Source organism: Sander vitreus, chromosome 15 (assembly GCF_031162955.1).
Source record: "Sander vitreus isolate 19-12246 chromosome 15, sanVit1, whole genome shotgun sequence".
NCBI lineage: Eukaryota > Metazoa > Chordata > Actinopteri > Perciformes > Percidae > Sander > Sander vitreus.
In genome coordinates this window covers 25,186,151-25,203,208 of record NC_135869.1, presented here as the reverse complement: position 1 = coordinate 25,203,208, position 17,058 = coordinate 25,186,151, and the positions used below count along the sequence as shown (strand labels likewise).

The 17,058-nt window shown below is 47.2% G+C and overlaps 2 protein-coding genes across 8 annotated transcripts in view; one reads left to right on the top strand and one right to left on the bottom strand.

Annotated features, from left to right (window-relative positions):
- The window catches only part of ep300b (EP300 lysine acetyltransferase b), a 34,693-nt gene extending 26,718 nt beyond the window's left edge, over nt 1–7,975 (top strand). For all 7 annotated transcript variants that reach the window (XM_078268878.1, XM_078268877.1, XM_078268873.1 and 4 more), the window contains exons 26-30: nt 881–1,046; nt 1,325–1,492; nt 1,599–1,760; nt 2,441–2,722; nt 3,225–7,975. In XM_078268878.1, coding sequence (XP_078125004.1) covers nt 881–1,046; nt 1,325–1,492; nt 1,599–1,760; nt 2,441–2,722; nt 3,225–6,650 — 4,204 coding nt within the window. In that variant the 3' untranslated portion in view covers nt 6,651–7,975. The remainder of the gene's footprint in view (nt 1–880; nt 1,047–1,324; nt 1,493–1,598; nt 1,761–2,440; nt 2,723–3,224) is intronic.
- A 1,366-nt stretch (nt 7,976–9,341) lies between these two features.
- Nucleotides 9,342–16,548, bottom strand: cbx7a (chromobox homolog 7a). The gene is made up of 6 exons (XM_078268879.1): nt 16,463–16,548; nt 15,282–15,325; nt 15,026–15,091; nt 14,814–14,880; nt 13,434–13,731; nt 9,342–13,335 (listed from the first exon to the last, which is right to left on the bottom strand). The coding sequence occupies exons 1-6, from the start codon at nt 16,529–16,531 to the stop codon at nt 12,770–12,772; spliced, it is 1,110 nt and encodes a 369-aa protein (XP_078125005.1). The 5' UTR covers nt 16,532–16,548; the 3' UTR covers nt 9,342–12,769.
- Nucleotides 16,549–17,058: the final 510 nt, after the last annotated feature.

The window sequence follows — 17,058 nt, the reverse complement described above, 5'->3', positions numbered from 1 at the left end:
ACACAGGTGTTTAAATATGAGCCCAGTATGCAGTGATAAGTGTGTTCATTAAGCTAAGTTTATGGTAGCTACGGTGTTCCCGGCGTACGATGCTCGCGCCACAAAATGACGTCACCACGGCTGTCGTTTCCAACACAAAGGCTCCACAAGCTGTCGGGGCACATGGTCGTGCACCTCTGAATCTTTGTAACTGCGCGCGCTGCGCCTTCAGTTCAACGCGGTCGGCTGGGAAGAGCAGGTTCGCCAAACATCTGTGTGATTCTCCATGTACAGACCACAGGGAGTCAAACCGCCTTAAATATGTGGTCAGAGAGAGACACCACACTGGGAAAAGAAGAAACATTTTGCTGAAGGGTGTGGAAAAACATGAGAGATCGTTTTGTCAAAGCTAAAAAAAAAAAACGGCTTCATGGAAAGTGTTCTTAACAGTGTTACTGGCAGACAGTCATTTCAATTTGAAGATGGACAGTCATATTAATGATTAGAGGAGATAAATGTAATGTTCCGCGGTACGTCGGTGATTATCATGGATGTGTTTACTACTGTTGCCAGGCATCCTGCTTTCCTTAACTTCCACTTTCTTCTTTTCTACTACTTGCTCTTTCACAGATTATTTAGTTTGTACTCCCTTTGGTGTTTCGGAGAATAATGCACAGAGCAATGCCTTGAGCATGAACGTCTCCGTGCATGCTCATAGCGCGCGCCATCTACGGAGGCCCGCGCTAGTATATCGCTTCAGGCTTTGCGTTCCAGGCGCTGCTACAGACCGCTTTCAGCGCATGAAAATGAGGAGCAGGCAGATGGAATGTTATTTTATTTATATATATTTATATATATACCCATTTTCTATTGAACACAACGCCATGTCTCCCTGTGTCAGGTATACAACGGGTCACATCTGGGCCTGTCCACCCAGTGAAGGGGATGATTACATCTTCCATTGTCACCCAGCGGACCAGAAGATCCCCAAGCCAAAACGGCTGCAGGAGTGGTACAGGAAGATGCTGGACAAGGCTGTTGCTGAGCGTATCGTCCACGATTACAAGGTGAGAAATGCTTTCAGTTTAGCTATTGTACCAACGATGTGAGCTAGTGCATTAATCACTGCAGAAAACCGTCACGTCCCAAGACATTGACTCATCCATAGTCCCTAACATTGTCAAACTGTGGCACAATATGAAGACTTGTCTCTCTTTCGTAATTTTTACTTGAACGAACCCTGTCACAAATATACGTGACAAAATATTTTTCTAAAACAATGAAAAGCTAATAAGGACATTAAAGGCATTATAGGCACTTGAACCCTTATCTCTTTGTCCTTCAGGACGTCTTCAAGCAGGCAACAGAGGACCGGCTGACCAGTGCCAAAGAGCTGCCATACTTTGAAGGTGACTTCTGGCCCAACGTACTGGAAGAGAGTATCAAGGAGCTGGAGCAGGAAGAGGAGGAGAGGAAGAGGGAGGAGAACAGTACCTCCAACGAGAGCACAGATGTGAGTAGAATAAGAGTCACATGTAATCATCACTTCCAGGATCACAAAAAATGGATGTTTGTCACGGCAGTGCTATGTATTGAAACTGACATTAAAACATTTACAGATCACAAAAGGAGACAGCAAGAATGCCAAAAAGAAGAACAATAAAAAGACAAGCAAGAACAAGAGTAGCATGAGCCGAGCCAATAAGAAGAAACCAGGGATGCCCAATGTTTCCAATGACCTTTCCCAGAAACTCTACGCCACCATGGAGAAACATAAAGAGGTATGCAAGTCTAATTTGATTATAGCAATAGCTGGCTACTCTTTTAGTTGATTATATCATCCAAGTTAGCATGTTGACTCCACTCTGTGAATGCAGATTGTTTGTATTGAAATATTCAGCTGTTGTATTGCAGACTAGGTTCAGCTTAAGGGGGTTCCAGAACAGAAGTACTCGATATCCAATTGCAGAAAAATGCAATTCAAAAGACAAAAATGGGTTTACTGGGGTCTCAAAGGGTTAAAGCGGCTATAATCAATATATTATTTTTTTTTACATCAACAACGGATCACGATGTGGCCGGGTTGGGTCAGTGGGTATAGCAGGCGCACATATACTTGGAGGTTTATGCCTCGACGCAGAGGTCCAGGGTTTGAATCCGACCTGACGATTTCCTGCATGTCTTCCCCTTCTCTCTCCCCTTTCTCACCTAGCTGTCCTGTCAAATAAAGGCGGAAAAGCCCAAAAAATCTTAAAAAAATAAAATGGATCATGAATACTTGTCTGTGAAAGGTAGTGATGAAGGTAGTCGTAGTGATAAACCCTCAGAGATAGAACTTCAGTAATACGATTTTCCTGAATGTACGTATTAATCTAAATTCTAATTTTACAAACGCCTGTCTGTACGTGCAAGGCCTGGTTCACACTTCTTACAGCTGATCCTCTCCACTCTTAATTCCCAGGTGTTCTTTGTCATCCGCCTCATTGCTTGCCCCACCGCCAACTCGCTGCCCCCCATCACTGACCCTGACCCCCTCATGGCCTGTGACCTGATGGATGGCCGCGATGCCTTCCTGACTTTGGCCAGGGACAAGCACCTGGAGTTCAGCTCTCTCAGGAGGGCCATGTGGAGCACCATGTGTATGTTGGTGGAGCTGCACAACCAGAGCCAGGACCGCTTCGTCTACACCTGCAATGAGTGTAAACACCACGTGGAAACCCGCTTCCACTGCACCGTCTGCGAGGTGAGAATTGAGACTCACTTAAATCTGGCTTTTCACCCTTTGTATTTGACTGGAGATTAAACTGAGTCATGATTTCTGCGATGGTGGGCGATTGTTTTCTATGCTGCGACACCCGCGGGCCCAAACAATAGTTCCTTGGACAGGAGTGTTCATTCCTGACATTTCCAGATAGAAGTTTGGAAAAATCTAGGCAGGAAGAGTGACAAAGACACATTCCTGTTTCTTTAGGTGTAACAGTTGCACAATGCACAACAACAAAATATTGCAAAAAAATGCTGTGTTTGGGTGGGCATGTTACTGTAGGGTACGGGTGAAAAGATGAAGGATGAAGCCGTTTTAAGGCTTATCAAAAGCCAAGACGACACAAGATTTAAGACAAGACTGCACAAAATTTTGTTCATAAAACTTAGTTTCACATGAAAGTTTTAAGTGTATTAATTAATCCAGTGTTCGGGTTCTAATTTATTTTCCCCATCTCTCGGTTTTTCCTTTCATTCTCCAGGACTATGACTTGTGCATCACCTGCTACAACACTAAAGGTCACGAGCACAAGATGGATAAGCTGGGGCTTGGACTGGATGACGACAGCAACAACCAGGCAGCAGCAGCTACCCAGAGCCCCGGAGACTCTCGCCGTCTCAGCATCCAGCGCTGCATCCAGTCACTGGTCCACGCGTGCCAGTGCCGCAACGCCAACTGCTCCCTGCCGTCCTGCCAGAAGATGAAGCGCGTTGTTCAGCACACAAAAGGCTGCAAGCGCAAGACAAATGGCGGCTGTCCCATCTGCAAGCAGCTCATTGCTCTGTGCTGCTACCATGCCAAACACTGTCAGGAGAACAAATGTCCTGTCCCGTTCTGTCTGAACATCAAGCAAAAGCTCCGGCAGCAGCAGCTGCAGCACAGGCTCCAGCAGGCCCAGATGTTACGGAGGAGGATGGCCAGCATGCAGAGAGTGGGGCAGGCAGCCGGAGGGCCACCGGGAGGACCTGTAGGACTTCCATCGCCAGGGAACAATGGTACCACGGCACCCAGTACCCCAACCTCTGGTGGAACCCAACCCCCAACGCCCCAGACTCCAACTCAGACCATGCCTCCAGTCACGCAGCAGGGAATGGGCTCTGGACCTGGAGTTCAGCAGCAACAGCAGCTGGGTGGAATGCCCCCACAAAGTGCCATGCCTTCTCAACACCCCCTTCACCACCAGTTCCAGCAGATGGCAGGTGGAGGAGGCGGGGCTGGGGGGATAATGAGCTCTCCCCAACATCAGCAGCAGATGCTTCCTCAGGGCCAGCAGCAGCAACAAATTGGAGCCGGGACCAACCCCCAACAACTCCATCAGCACCCCAACAATTTGCCTCCATATGCCAGCAGACCCCCGGGCTCCTCCCCGATCCATCAGTCCCAGGGCAAACCGGTCCTTGGCTCTGCAACACCTCCCCAGCAGCAGCTTGGTGGGAGTGTTGGGGGCCAACAGCCTCTGAGCCAGGGCCAGGGCCAGGGCCAGCCATCCCTTCCACAGCAGCAACAGCAGCCCACCTCTGGCCCTCCACCGGCAGCAGTAGAAATTGCCATGAAGATCCAACAGGTAGCCGATGCTCAGAGGAAGATGGCTCTTCAGAGACAAGCAGCTCAGGCAGCTGCCGGCTTGATGCCTCCTCACCCTCACCATCAACAGGGTCAGGGTCAACAGATGGGCATGGGGCACCCAGGGGCTGCAGGGATGGTTGGAACCCAGGGTATGCCTCCACAGACCCAAGCAGCAGTGGCAGCTTCCCGGGCCCACATGGATCAACAACAAGGTGCTCCACCAGGGATGATGGTTGGTGCTGGTGGGCCCATGCAGCAACCCCCTCAGCAGGGTAACCTGCCCCAGGGCCATCTGCCCCCTCAGGTACAGCTTCAACAGCAGAGGATGGGTGTTCCACATCAAAACCCTCAGCAGCAGCAGCAGTGGTCAGGCCAGGGGATGCCACCTCAGCAGAGGCAAACTATGATGAACCAAATGAGCCATCCAGCCATGATAGCAGCTCAACAACAACAACAACAGCAGCAGCAACAACAGCAACAACAACAGCAGCAGCAGCAGCAGCAGCAACAACAACAACAACAACAACAACAACAACAGCAGCAGCAGCAAATGCAGCAGCAGCAACAAGCTCAAGGCCATGCTGCCTTGATGAATATGGTACAACAGCAGCAAGCGGCTGGTGGTGGGATCCCGGGAGGAGCTGTCCCTGGAGTTACTGGTGTCCCCGGGGCTGGTGTTGCTGGTGGGAACATCCCCCAGGCAGCCCTTCAGGAGCTATTACGGACTCTCCGCTCGCCTAGCTCACCACTCCAGCAACAGCAAGTCCTCAACATCCTGCGATCTAACCCACAGCTCATGGCTGCTTTTATCAAGCAGAGGGCCTCAAAATACAAGGGGGTTCAGGGGGGCCCAGGTGGTGTACCTGGAGGCCCTGGTCCCACAGGGGGTCCTGTTGGTAATGTCATGGCAGGAGGGGGCCCACAGATGAACATGAATGCTACAGGTGGCGGCCAGCCAGGGATGCATATGGGGGGGGCTCAGGGAGGGACAAATGTCAACATGACCACTATGGCCCAGCTACAGCAGCAACAGATGCAGCAGCAGCAGCAACAACAACAACAACAGCAGCAGCAGCAGCAGCAGCAGCAGCAGCAGCAACAACAGCAGCAGCAGCAGCAACAGCAGCAGCTACAACAGCAACAGTTACAGCAACAGCAGTTACAACAACAGCAGCAGCAACAGTTACAACAACAGCAGCAGAGGCCGCTGCTTAGCAGTTTACAACAGCAGCAAGTGGCAGCTCTCCAGCAACAACAGCGGCAACAACAACAACAACAACAGCAGCAGCAGCAGCAGCAGCAGCAGCAGCAAGGGGGAGGAGGAGTTATGCAGGGCCAGGGGCCACAGATGGCCAATATCAACAGTCCCCAGTTTAGAGAGCTGCTGATGAGACGGCATCTCCAACAACAGCAGCAGCAACAACAGCAGCAGCAAATGGGAGTAAATCATGGTCAGTTCCAGCAGCCACAGCCACCACAGGGGCAAAGCTACATGGGACAGCCTGGAATGCAGCCTCCTACAGTGGGACAGGGACCACCTGGAGGTCCACCTCATGGCCCCCAGCAGCCTGGTGGTCCCCCAGGCCAGCAGGGGCAGGGTTACCCTGGGTCAGTGACACAGCAGCAGGTCACAGCTGCACTACAGCAGAGGCTCCAACACCAGCACCACCTCCAGATGCAGCAGCAGAATGCCATGGCTGGCCTGCCAGGGGGTGATGCAGGGCCAGGTGGAGGAGGTGTAGGAGGTCCTCAGCAGCCACCTCAGGGCCCTCAGCCCAGTCAAAGTGGCCCCCCACCTCCATCTTCTCAGGCTCTGCTCCAACAGGCCCTCCACCAGAGGCTGCTCCAGCAGCAGCAGCAGCAGCAGCAGCAACAGCATTTGGGCCCTGGGGGGTCACCAGCCCAGCACAGCAATCCCATGAGCCCTCAGCAGCCACAGCAGATGGCCCAGTCCCCACACCCACACCAACACCTGTCCACATCGCTAGCTAACCAGGTGCGATCCCCACAGCCTTCACCCAGACCCCAGTCCCAGCCGCCACACTCCAGCCCGTCCCCGCGCATGCAGCCCCAGCCCTCCCCACATCACATCTCCCCCCAGATGCAGACGGGTTCCCCACACCCAGGCCACCTGAACCAGCACCACCCGGGCATGGTGGTCCCTCCACAGCAACAGCCAACGAGCCAGCAGCAGCAACAGAACTCTATGGAGCAGTTTGGGTCGGACCAGAGCGGCATGCTATCTCAGCTGAGTGGCATGGCTGGTCTACACGGGCCGGGGGGCAACGGTCAGGACCCGCTTGGCCAGAATATGAATCACAACTCTTTAGACCTCATGTAGGAATTCTACTTAACGTGTCAAGTTGAGCTGAAACGCTCTGTGATTCCTCGCACAAACTGCACTCACCCAGGACAGTGTTATTGTTATTACTTAGCCTTTCTTTTTTTATACTATTATTAAATGTTATTTAAAATGTTCTCAATAAAGATGCATTGAACTGAACTTCCTATGGGAGATGAACAATAAATCAAGCAGTCAAAGAAATTAGAATAAATGAATTGTAAGTTATTGCTGTTAATATATTTTTTTGCCAATTGTGGACAAAGAGGGGGATGGTTTCTCTAGCACCCCCCCTCACCCCCACCTCTTGCTGAATACAAGAAAGGTGATATTTTTGGGGGTAAATAGGAGTACTTTTTTTAAGAAATGTTTTTAAGATTTTAAAAGTGGTCAAGAATTAAAGATGAAATGATTTAATGCAAAGAACTTTTTTATCGGTTTTGTTACCCCCATCATTCAATCTGTCTTTCTGTTTTGCAGAGTGATGTGGATTATTATTAATGTAAATCCAAACATGATGCATATCTTCATTTTTTTTTAAAATGTTTGGGTTTGCTTTATTTATTTTCTTTTGGGTGGGGTGGGGGTGTTCCCTGAGACTGCTACAATTCGTATAGAAATATATTTTTGTTATGACTGTTATGACGGGGGTAGTGGATATTTCATTTCACTTTAGATGTCTTTAGTTGGGTCTGCCCAGGTGGGAATAATTAAATGTCAGTGTTTTATTGCAGTGGTTGGGGGGTCTGCTATGAGTTTGACATGTTGAACGGACATTGTGACGTCCCGGCCAGCTTCTGTATTGGACATCGGTCACGCTGGAAGGGACTCCTCCCTCGCAAACCTGCAAGCCCTCTCCCTCGAATGTGTGTGCACTCCTTCCTTTAAAGACCTTTAATATGGATCAGTGGAGGCTTGGGGAGGGGGGGTGCATACCTGTGTGCCTGAAACATTTTGAGTACATGGGCTGGGATGTGAAAAAAATGGGTGGGGTGGGCTCCTTAGTGTTTTTAGAATTCCGCTGTTTGGCATAAACAGAGGATTTTGATCCAAATGAACTGTGTTGCACAGAAAAGAGGAAAAAAGGAGGAGATCTGTCTCTTTCTGCCTCGTCCCCTTTGCTGCTCCCCTTGGACTTTAAATCCTACCCTACCCCCTCCTCTTCCTCCTCTGGAGGAAGTTGCTCTCCCTCCCCTCAAACTCCATCCTCTTTATCTTTCTGCTAAGAACTTTGGGAGTTTAATTTAATATTTTTTACTGTACAAAGGAAAAACAAACTGTGGACTCAAATACTGTTTTTTATAATAAAATGAAAATTACCAACAGTGACGTGTCCTGCATGTGGCTGTGTGTGTTTGGTGAATATGAGACTTACAACGAATAAGGTCTACCTTTCTAAAAAAAAAAAGACATTGGGCCTGTATCACAAAGTCAGTCGGTTATTCACCTGTCCTTTGGCCTAAGCTCTGTTTCTCCAGTATGGTGCAGCTGGCTCCCTTTTATTGAGGTAGATCACTTTGATTATTCTGCACAGCTAACCTGTTCCGGATCAGATCACAACCTGCCGGCGGCCTGGCCGTTGAATGATCAAAACTTGAGTCGTCATTCCTACAGGGACAGAAACAGTCTTACATGAGGTAGTATCACGTATTTTATAATACCGTACTTTGTTCATCATGATTAAAGAAAAGAAAGTAATTCACTTTTTAGTAACGTTAACCTGTTTGTTTTTTTGTGGATCTGCAAATACATTGTATTTATTCTGTAAGAACATTTGATTAGTAACCCTGAAGTTTGAAAACCAAAAGCCCCACTATGTACAGTATATGGTCTTTGGATTTAGACCCCTGTGATTGTGATCACAGCTGGTGAGCAGGAAAAAGTAAATGCCAGCACTGACATGATGCTCACTGATCTTGGGATTTCACATTATAACCTGTTAATTTTCTCTTTTCCAGCTCAACCACAATTCCAAATTCACAGTAGGTCACTTTAAGTAGCATGGTTGAATTCTAAATTATGTTTCTTGTTAGTGTGTACTGTGTGTACCCCCCCCTTCCACTTCTACTGCTGCACTTCAGGCATACTGAGCCTATGATTCAGAGACTATTAACTTGCACTTGATGGCGTCACTTACAGTAATTTCTTTTCTGAGAGCAACACGCCCTCTAGTGGTGGCACATGGCAGTACGATTGTTCACTATCTAGGCAGTAATAGTGGATGCATAACACATTCAGCATTATTGTATTGTTACTGCACATTTTACCAGAGTTTAAGTGAAATAGCTGTTTTAAAAAAAAAAAAAGTACAGAGTTGCATCTTTCAGAGTAAAAATTAGCTTAGATTTAATATTTTAGATCATTAGGGTTTAAAAAGGCTGAGAAACAGAGCTCACATAAGCAGCAAGTTTCTGATGCTTACAGAAAGACATTTGCACATTTTCCCCACTCGGGTGCAGTACCCGCTGCTTCAATAAAAACTCAATTGAGTAAGACTTTAAAGATACTCAGGTGCTCAACTTTACCCTTAATTAAAACAAATACATTAATAAAACTGGGCTGCGGTGTGTTTCAAGAGGTAACTTTGGGATTTGTGAGGTTTCTGCTTTTTCCCATCGATGTGAGGCATCCTCAACCTGCTATCTGATATTTAATGTACATAAGAGGTACTTGCAGTACCACCTCATGATAAATATGCTGCAGGAGACCGTTATTTTAGTACATATTTATTGGAAATGCAAAATAAAAATCCATTTTTAGAGAGAAGACATGTTTGACAGTTCATCTTTGTCAGAGAAAGACACATAAGTGACATAAGTTAGTTTAGCTTATACATGTGACATGCAATAAATAATAGCGCACTACAGTCTGACCTAATGCATATTTGCTTCCATTTGTACACGGCGGAACAGCGGTGATGTAAACTGATATCTCCTCTTTTGAAATACACAAAGGCTAGTGAAAAGAGAAGACTAACAATTGGTAATACAAAAATAGAACCAGGTAGCATTTCATACTTGAAAAGTAAAAGGACAGTAAGACAGACAACAAACACAACTGTGTACTTCTTTTTGTGCATCCAGCCTCCTTGAAATGCAGAACTTAGAATCTAAGCGGCAGGCATTAATTCTTGCTTTGTTTTATTTTTTGTGTGTGACAGAAATAGACCTTAACAAACCACAGGACAGGGCTTTGTGGATGTGTGGCACACACTGACAGGGCATGCAGTAACTAAATACTGTGCAAATACTGAAAAAGAACAATATCTTTACAAAACATTATTATCAAGAAAAAGGAGTGCCTGAAACAGGCCCCAAGAACAGATCTGAATGTGTCTGGCTGGAGGATGACTGGAAAAAGTAGCTGCATGGAAGTAGTAATGTGGTTTGTTTCGTTTGTTGTCTCAGCATCTGTCGCCACCTCTCAGAGAACCCAGTGACCCCAGGAATGAAAGCTGCCATGGAGATCCATTTAGTCCTCTGGATTGCAATGGATGATTTGAGGACATTTTTGGGGCCTCAGGCTTCCTATCACGCCTAACATGAGCCACAATGATAAAATGACCACTCATTAATTATTCAAAGGCAACAATGTCTTCTTGAACTCAGTAGGAAATGAGTGTAGCTTTGTAAACACGTGGAATTACCTATAGAGTCTTGACCTATGGGGCTCGGTCAGGCACATCTTGAAAGAACAACGTGGAGCTGCCACCCTGTGGGCCCACCACTCGCAGGGATAGGCATTGGGGTTGGCTGCATTGTGAGCCGAGAGGCAGGCAAAGGTGGGAACCTCGGCGTTCTGACCCCTGGCATCGCAGACTGGCTCTACTAGGGACGTGGAACATCGCCTCTCTGGTGAGGAAGGAACTGGAGCTGGTGCGGGAGGTGGAGCGATATCAGCTAAATATATTTGCGCTGGCTCTGGAACCAAACTCCTGGAGAGGGGCTGGGCCAAACGTGTAGTGAGGATGAACTGAGAATGTCTGGCTGAGGCTCCTGTCCGCCATGTCTTCAACTCCCGCCACCGGAAGAATTGTTTTGTGCATCCCGGGGAGGTTGAGGACAGGGTAATTTGAGTGGGCCATGTTCAAAACCTCCATTGTGGCGGTGGATACTAGGAGTTGTGGTCAGAAGTTTGTCAGTGCCTGTTCGTGGCAGCAACCTAATGACCCTTTGAGCTAAAGGAGGAGGCCTTTCGGCTTGGTTGGCCCAGGGGTCTCCTGAAGCAGCCGGTTGGCCAGACGGTCTAAGACGGTCGCCAAAGCAAAAACCAGGGTGTGGGAGAAGTTTGAGAAGGCTATGGAGAAAGACTTTTGCTTGTCCTTGCAAACCTTTAAACAACTCAGGAAGGAAAAGCAGGGCTTGGCTAAGGCTGTGTTCAGCAGGGGAGGAGAAGTGCGGACCTGGACTGGAGATATTGTCGAGCAGTGAAAAGAGCACTTTGAGGAACTCCTGAACCCGACTAACACATCCTCTGTGGAGGAGGCAGAGTTTGAAGACTTGGGGGGGAAGACTTATCCATATGCTTTTGCAGATGATGTGATTCTGTTGGCTTCATTAGAACATGACCTCCAGCATGCACTGGGGCGGTTTGCAGGGAGTGTGAAGCGGTTGAGATGAGAGTCAGTAAATGTCTGAGGCCTTGGTTCTCTGCCGGAAAACGATGGATTGCTCCCTTTGGGTTGGGAGTGAGTTACTGCCCCAAGCGAAGAAGTTCAAGTATCTTGGGGTGTTGTTCACGAGTGAAGGTAAAATGGAGTGAAAGATGGACAGGCGGTTTGATGCGGCATCAGAAGTGATGCGAGCGTTACCAGTCCATCTATGTTTGGATCCTCACCTATGGTCATGAGCAGACCCAAACGGAATCTGCGGATGTTTTTACAGTTTTTACCGTTGATTCAGAATGAAAATCTGTGGAATTTAGCGGACTGTCTTCCTGCTTGGGGTGGAGATGTGTTAACATTCAGAGTTTTATTTTATATTGTGTTTAAAGTCTGCGGAATTCTGGGTCCGCAGACTCCCTCTGGCCCTGGTCATTAGCTTTGGGTAGTGACCGAAAAAATGACATCACAGATACAAGCAGCCGAAATGGGTTTCTTCCGTAGGGTGGCTTTTATGATAGGGTGAGGAGCCCAGACATCCGGAGGTAACCTGGAGTAGAGCAGCTGCTACTTCTAAAGGGTTGAGTTGGATTGGTCATCTGATCAGGATGCCTCCTGGGTGCCTCCCGTTATGTTCTGTTTACACCAACCGTGAAGGGAACTTTCACCTTGCGTTGATCGCGCGAGTTTGACTGCAATCATATTGGGAGCATTTGTGTTTATTTGCGTTACTCACTTGAGACTCGCTGGTGTATCGCTGTTGGCACCAACGACGTTTCTTTCCCTCATCATCCATGGCCAAATAACCACTTTTGCTGCTTTGTACCCGTTGTGGAAGTCCCAGATACGTCGGAAAACCAAATCGTGTCTGGGTTCATGACATCATCCGGAGGCACACACAGCTCGGTGTGCAGGAAGTGCATCTGGATGACTGCCACTTCCAGCGCTACTTGAGGTACAGATTTAGCTGTGGTTAATTGCAATAAAGGGATAAAAGTACGCCAAAATAACTACATCGCGATGCCAATTTGTAAAAAGTCTGAATTTATGCTTTGTCAGGTCTATTTTCTGAATGGAGTTTGGAACGATCAGGGCTACGCTATGCAGGAGTATTTGAACCCTGTTTTGATTTTCACGACTATCTATTTGCGTCTTTGCTTTGACTTTCAAAAAGGTTGTTTTGAATTTGGCGTGAACACACCATTAGAAGTTTTCCAGGCCCGTCCAACTGATAAAAGGCCCCGGGGTAGACCCAGAACACGCTGGAGAAATTATATATCTAATTTTGCCTGGGAACGCCACGGGGTTACCCAGAAAGCGCTGGAAAACGTTGCTGGGCAGAGGGATGTCCGCAATACCTTGCTTATAGCATGCTGCCCCGCTACCCGGCCCCCGGATAAGCGGATTAAAATGGATGGATGGATGGAATTACCCAATATACACATATATTTACATGTATAAAATGAGTGGCTAGTCTAATTATGGTTATTCTGATCTCTCTTGATCTCTTTCTCATTATTCAATAGCCCTTAAAGAAGCCTTCAGCCACAACGGCTTCTTTAATAGTCACCGTCAGAGAGTTGATAGTCACGTCTGTAGAAATCACGTTCCCGGGTTGTTCTGCTGCAACGGGAGCAGGCTGACTGCCCGGTGCTGTCGTAGTAACACTCGGATTGTCGTCACTCACTTCGTCATTCCTCGCCTCAGTAGGGGAGCACTCACATGCCATCTTGCTGCTCCCCTGAACGCTCACTATCACCGAGGTCGTGTTGCTGCTCTGACAAACACTGCCCTCTAATCTAATCTCTAATCCATCTGACTCCACGCTCTCCTCACCTATGTCCCAGTCTGACCTGTCGCTCACAGAAACCACATCTTCCGGTATGGCCTCAGGCACCGAGGCACTGTCTTTTGATTGGTCGCACGCAAACGTTTGGTTCTGTCTCGTTTCAGATGTCCCTCCGCCCGGTCTGTCAGTCCATGTTTCTGTGCCTACCGCTGTCAGGTCGGCGTCCACCTTCTCCTCTACATCCATCTTTAAGTCCTGTCGCTCAAGCAAGGGTGGGGAGCTGCACTCTGACTGACCTAAGGAAAGAAAAAGAGACATTTTGTTCATTTTTAAAGGTCATGACCAATCTACTGGAATTGTAACTTGACAAACAAACCATATAAACTGTCTTTACTTCTCTCTTCGGTAATGATTTCAGACTCATGCTTCTCTTCTTCGCTGGTGACGCCCCAGTCCTCTACAATGGGCTCCTCAATCTTCTCCAGTGGAAAAGTGGATTTGTTTGAGGGTACCGCTGGCCCCCGTTTGGACACCCTCTGCTTGCTCTTCCTCCTGGCTAGGCCACGGTACAGGCTGCTCTGCTCGCCCTGGTCCACATCTGTACTCATGGAGCGGGTGAGGGAGAGACGCAATCGAGGGGGGGGCTTCTCCAAGGCCTTGTTGGCACTGCGGAGGTCCATGGCAAAGATATTCTGGGGCAGAGCAAATGTGACGGGTTAACACATGAATCATTGCTGTATTCATTTTGATCCAACAGTGACATTAGGTTCCCAGGTACAATTCTGTCATCTGGGTACTTTCCGTTGGCCGAACAAAATGTATTTGTTGACAACTTTGTGACAAAAAGGACATATATGGAAAATGTAGTAAACAAATCCAATAAAATTACAAAAACCAACAATTATTGATCCTACTAGGTATTGACTGTGTATCAAAAGCCTGATTATAGCCTAGTCCACTGTGCCATAGAGCTCCACTGTTGTCCAAAAAGTCTCCACCCATGCTAGCAGCTCAGTGTGACTGTACTTACAACTGTCCTTTGAGCTTAATGCTAACGTCAGCATGCCAACATGCTAACAGTGATCGTTCTAACATGCTGATATTTAGCAAGTAACATTAACCAGATTAACCATTTCAGTTTAGCCTGTTAGCTAATTAGCCTGTTAGCTAACATTTGCTAATATGCATTAAACATACATAAAGTACAGCTGAGGGCAGCTGATGGTCATTAGTTTTGCAGGAAGTAGGTCATAAATCAGAGTATAAATAAATATCGAACTAAATATCTAGCGTAGTTAAAAACACATCAATGAACCACACTGTTGCACCGGGGGACATGTTCCTGTATTACGATGAACATGGGCACTGTCTTCACACTTAAACATTTTTAACAGAAAGCCTGCATTACAAACTGGAGATGTAGGGTTTAAAAGAAGGTGGGTATTACCAGGTGGGTAGGGTCAAATAAAAGATGTGATAGTTGCATTATGGGAAATGAGCTTGACCCATACTAGGGACTAAAAGTGAAGATATCTCAATCTCTGCTGCTTTAATTTGGACTCTTCTTGTTTTAAAGGTACTCAAAATTGATCAACTTAAAGAGCACCTATCTGACGGTTTATTCTGAGACGTTGTGTTACCAACAATCATCTCCTGGGTTAATGTGACAACTGTCTGTGAAAAAAAAAAACAGAGTCCTCACTGAGCAGTCAGCATTAGTGGAGATAGGTATAACAAAGGTTTGTGAGACAAGAAGAAAGGTAAGTGTCGCTACCCGCAGGACGAGCCTCCTGGGTCTTAGACCTTTCCTGCGATAGGCCAGAGCTCTGATCTTCTCCTGACTGAGGGGGAGAGAGATATAGAAACAGGGGACAGAGAGAGGACAGAGATAAAGTGACAAACAGATTGTGAGCGAGAGAAAAAAAAAAAAAAACACAAAAAAGTGCTTTGCAAGCATAAAACAATAAGCTCTTCAAGATTACTCACTTCTCTTCGTAGGCCAGGACCAGACGCGGGTCCAAAATATTTTCCTCTGGTTCCCAAGTACTGTACCTGCCAACACACATTCAAATAAGTAAATACATCTATCTATCTATCTATCTATCTATCTATCTATCTATCTATCTATCTGTCTGTCTTCACAGGACATGGTGCGCAGGTATCAAGAAGCATATTTTAAAAAGGTTACGGAGTTTATACTGAAAGCATGAGCCCACTGGATGATGACTCAAGGCTTACTCACTTTGGTGGCCATCCTTGCCATTTCAGTAGATACTCCACATTACCCTGAGGAGACAGAGGGGGGGGGGGGTTACACTTACAGAGGATAAGCAGCAGTGCACATTTACACAACTTGTATTTTAAATCTGGTCCAGTGTGATGGAAAAACCAGCTGCTGTGTTTTGAATGCGAGAGAAAAAGGATGACTGTCCCTTTAAAGTTTGGAGCGAGGAGGGGAGGAGAGAGAGGGAAGGAGGATCATGTACATTTTTCTCCCTTTCAAATGTTGTTTTTCTGAGGAATGACGTCAATGACAGCGGGGCTGGGCGGCCTCCAAACAGCAGCTTTTTCTCTCGCATCGCGGTGACGTGACCGCGCACGGCTGGTTTCAACAATGCACGGGCTCTCTCTTGACCATTACACCGGTGGCTCTGATAGGTGGGGCCATGGGAACGCGTAAACAACGTGATGTTGCGCAACGTTCAACCAGCTAGCCTTCTAGAAGGATCGCAACCATTCCAGAGAAAAATAACTGTATAACTCCCCGGATACTCCGGTAGCCCATGTGGAGGAAAACTGTTTATTTATGAGGACACCGGTAGTAGGATACATTTGTTTCACCATTTCACAACAAGCTATTAGCCTAGCCTATGAAGGTGATGACGCACTGCACTTTTTATTTATTATACACTGTGTGTGCACGTGCTGCGTCAAAAACGACAGTGTGCCGCTCACTTTTCATCTGTTACGAGTCCACATCTCATCCTCTGTAGAATCAATGGCCCCCCATTACGCAGCATTCAGTGACTGACATTACGCAGCAGTTTCACACCGGCGCTCAGCCGTTGGCTGGCGAAACTTAAATCAGCTGCGCAGCTCCCCGCACACTGGCCGTACACCCGTTTTCAGAATAGCCTAGCTACACACCCCCTTTCCCATCTTTGTACTACAGCTGCGTAGCCTCCCTCAAAACACGTTCATGCTGCAGCATCTCAGCGGCTGCACAGTGTATTGATACAGGATGCGACTCAGGCTGTGAAACAATGTTAAACTTTGGCGCAGGTAATTATAAGAACAGATCAGTCTGAACATTTGTTGTGCGTAGGGACGTATGGAACATATACTGTTCAATAGGATAAACAATACACAGAAAAATAAGTTATGTAAGTTATATGAAGTGTAATTTCTAGTCGTCCCTCTTACCTTTCTCACTCTCTTTTTTGTTATTGACTCAACAGCAAACACTTGGTCTCCTATTGATGACAGCTCCATCTCCGCGCGCTGCTCCACACGCTCCAAACAAGTCGTAAACTGTCTCTCTGTTGTTATTGTCCAAGTGCTGAAATAAAAATAGTTACGCTACAGAGGACAGGGGGGGGGGTGGAATCCCTTAAAGTGCGACTGCAGCCGATCTCTCCCGGTGTCAACACTTGCTTTGAGCGCCGAGTCTCTGCCTTTTTCTCTCACTCCAAACTCCAGCTGCCTGCCTCCCTCACTTTTGCAAAATCTGCGACACATCAACACAGAACAGAACAACGCGCTGCTTTAAGTCGAGCGTGCCCGCCTTTCCATTGCGTAGGGCCGAGCCCCCAGTGTGCGTGCCCGTGACCGCGCAAGCAAAATTGGAGCAGAGTGCAGAAGAGGGACTGGAGGGTCAAAACGACAAGGTTATGTGAGGGGGGGACGAATCTCTGAACTCTCTGAACTTTAATTATTTCAGTTCATTGTAGCGTATAAGTGATTTGTGTATTTGTAGACCTATGTGTTTTTGTATATTTTAAACTTGTTAAAAATGATTA

Excerpts from the sequence above, each read along its gene's own strand:
- cbx7a (XM_078268879.1), bottom strand. The coding sequence starts at position 16,531 with ATGGAGCTGTCATCAATAGGAGACCAAGTGTTTGCTGTTGAGTCAATA. Across the intron at positions 15,326-16,462 it reads CAAAAAAGAGAGTGAGAAAG|GGTAATGTGGAGTATCTACT; the intron begins GTAAGAGGGACG and ends CTGTCTCCTCAG. Across the intron at positions 13,732-14,813 it reads CCAGGAGGCTCGTCCTGCGG|AATATCTTTGCCATGGACCT; the intron begins GTAGCGACACTT and ends GCTCTGCCCCAG.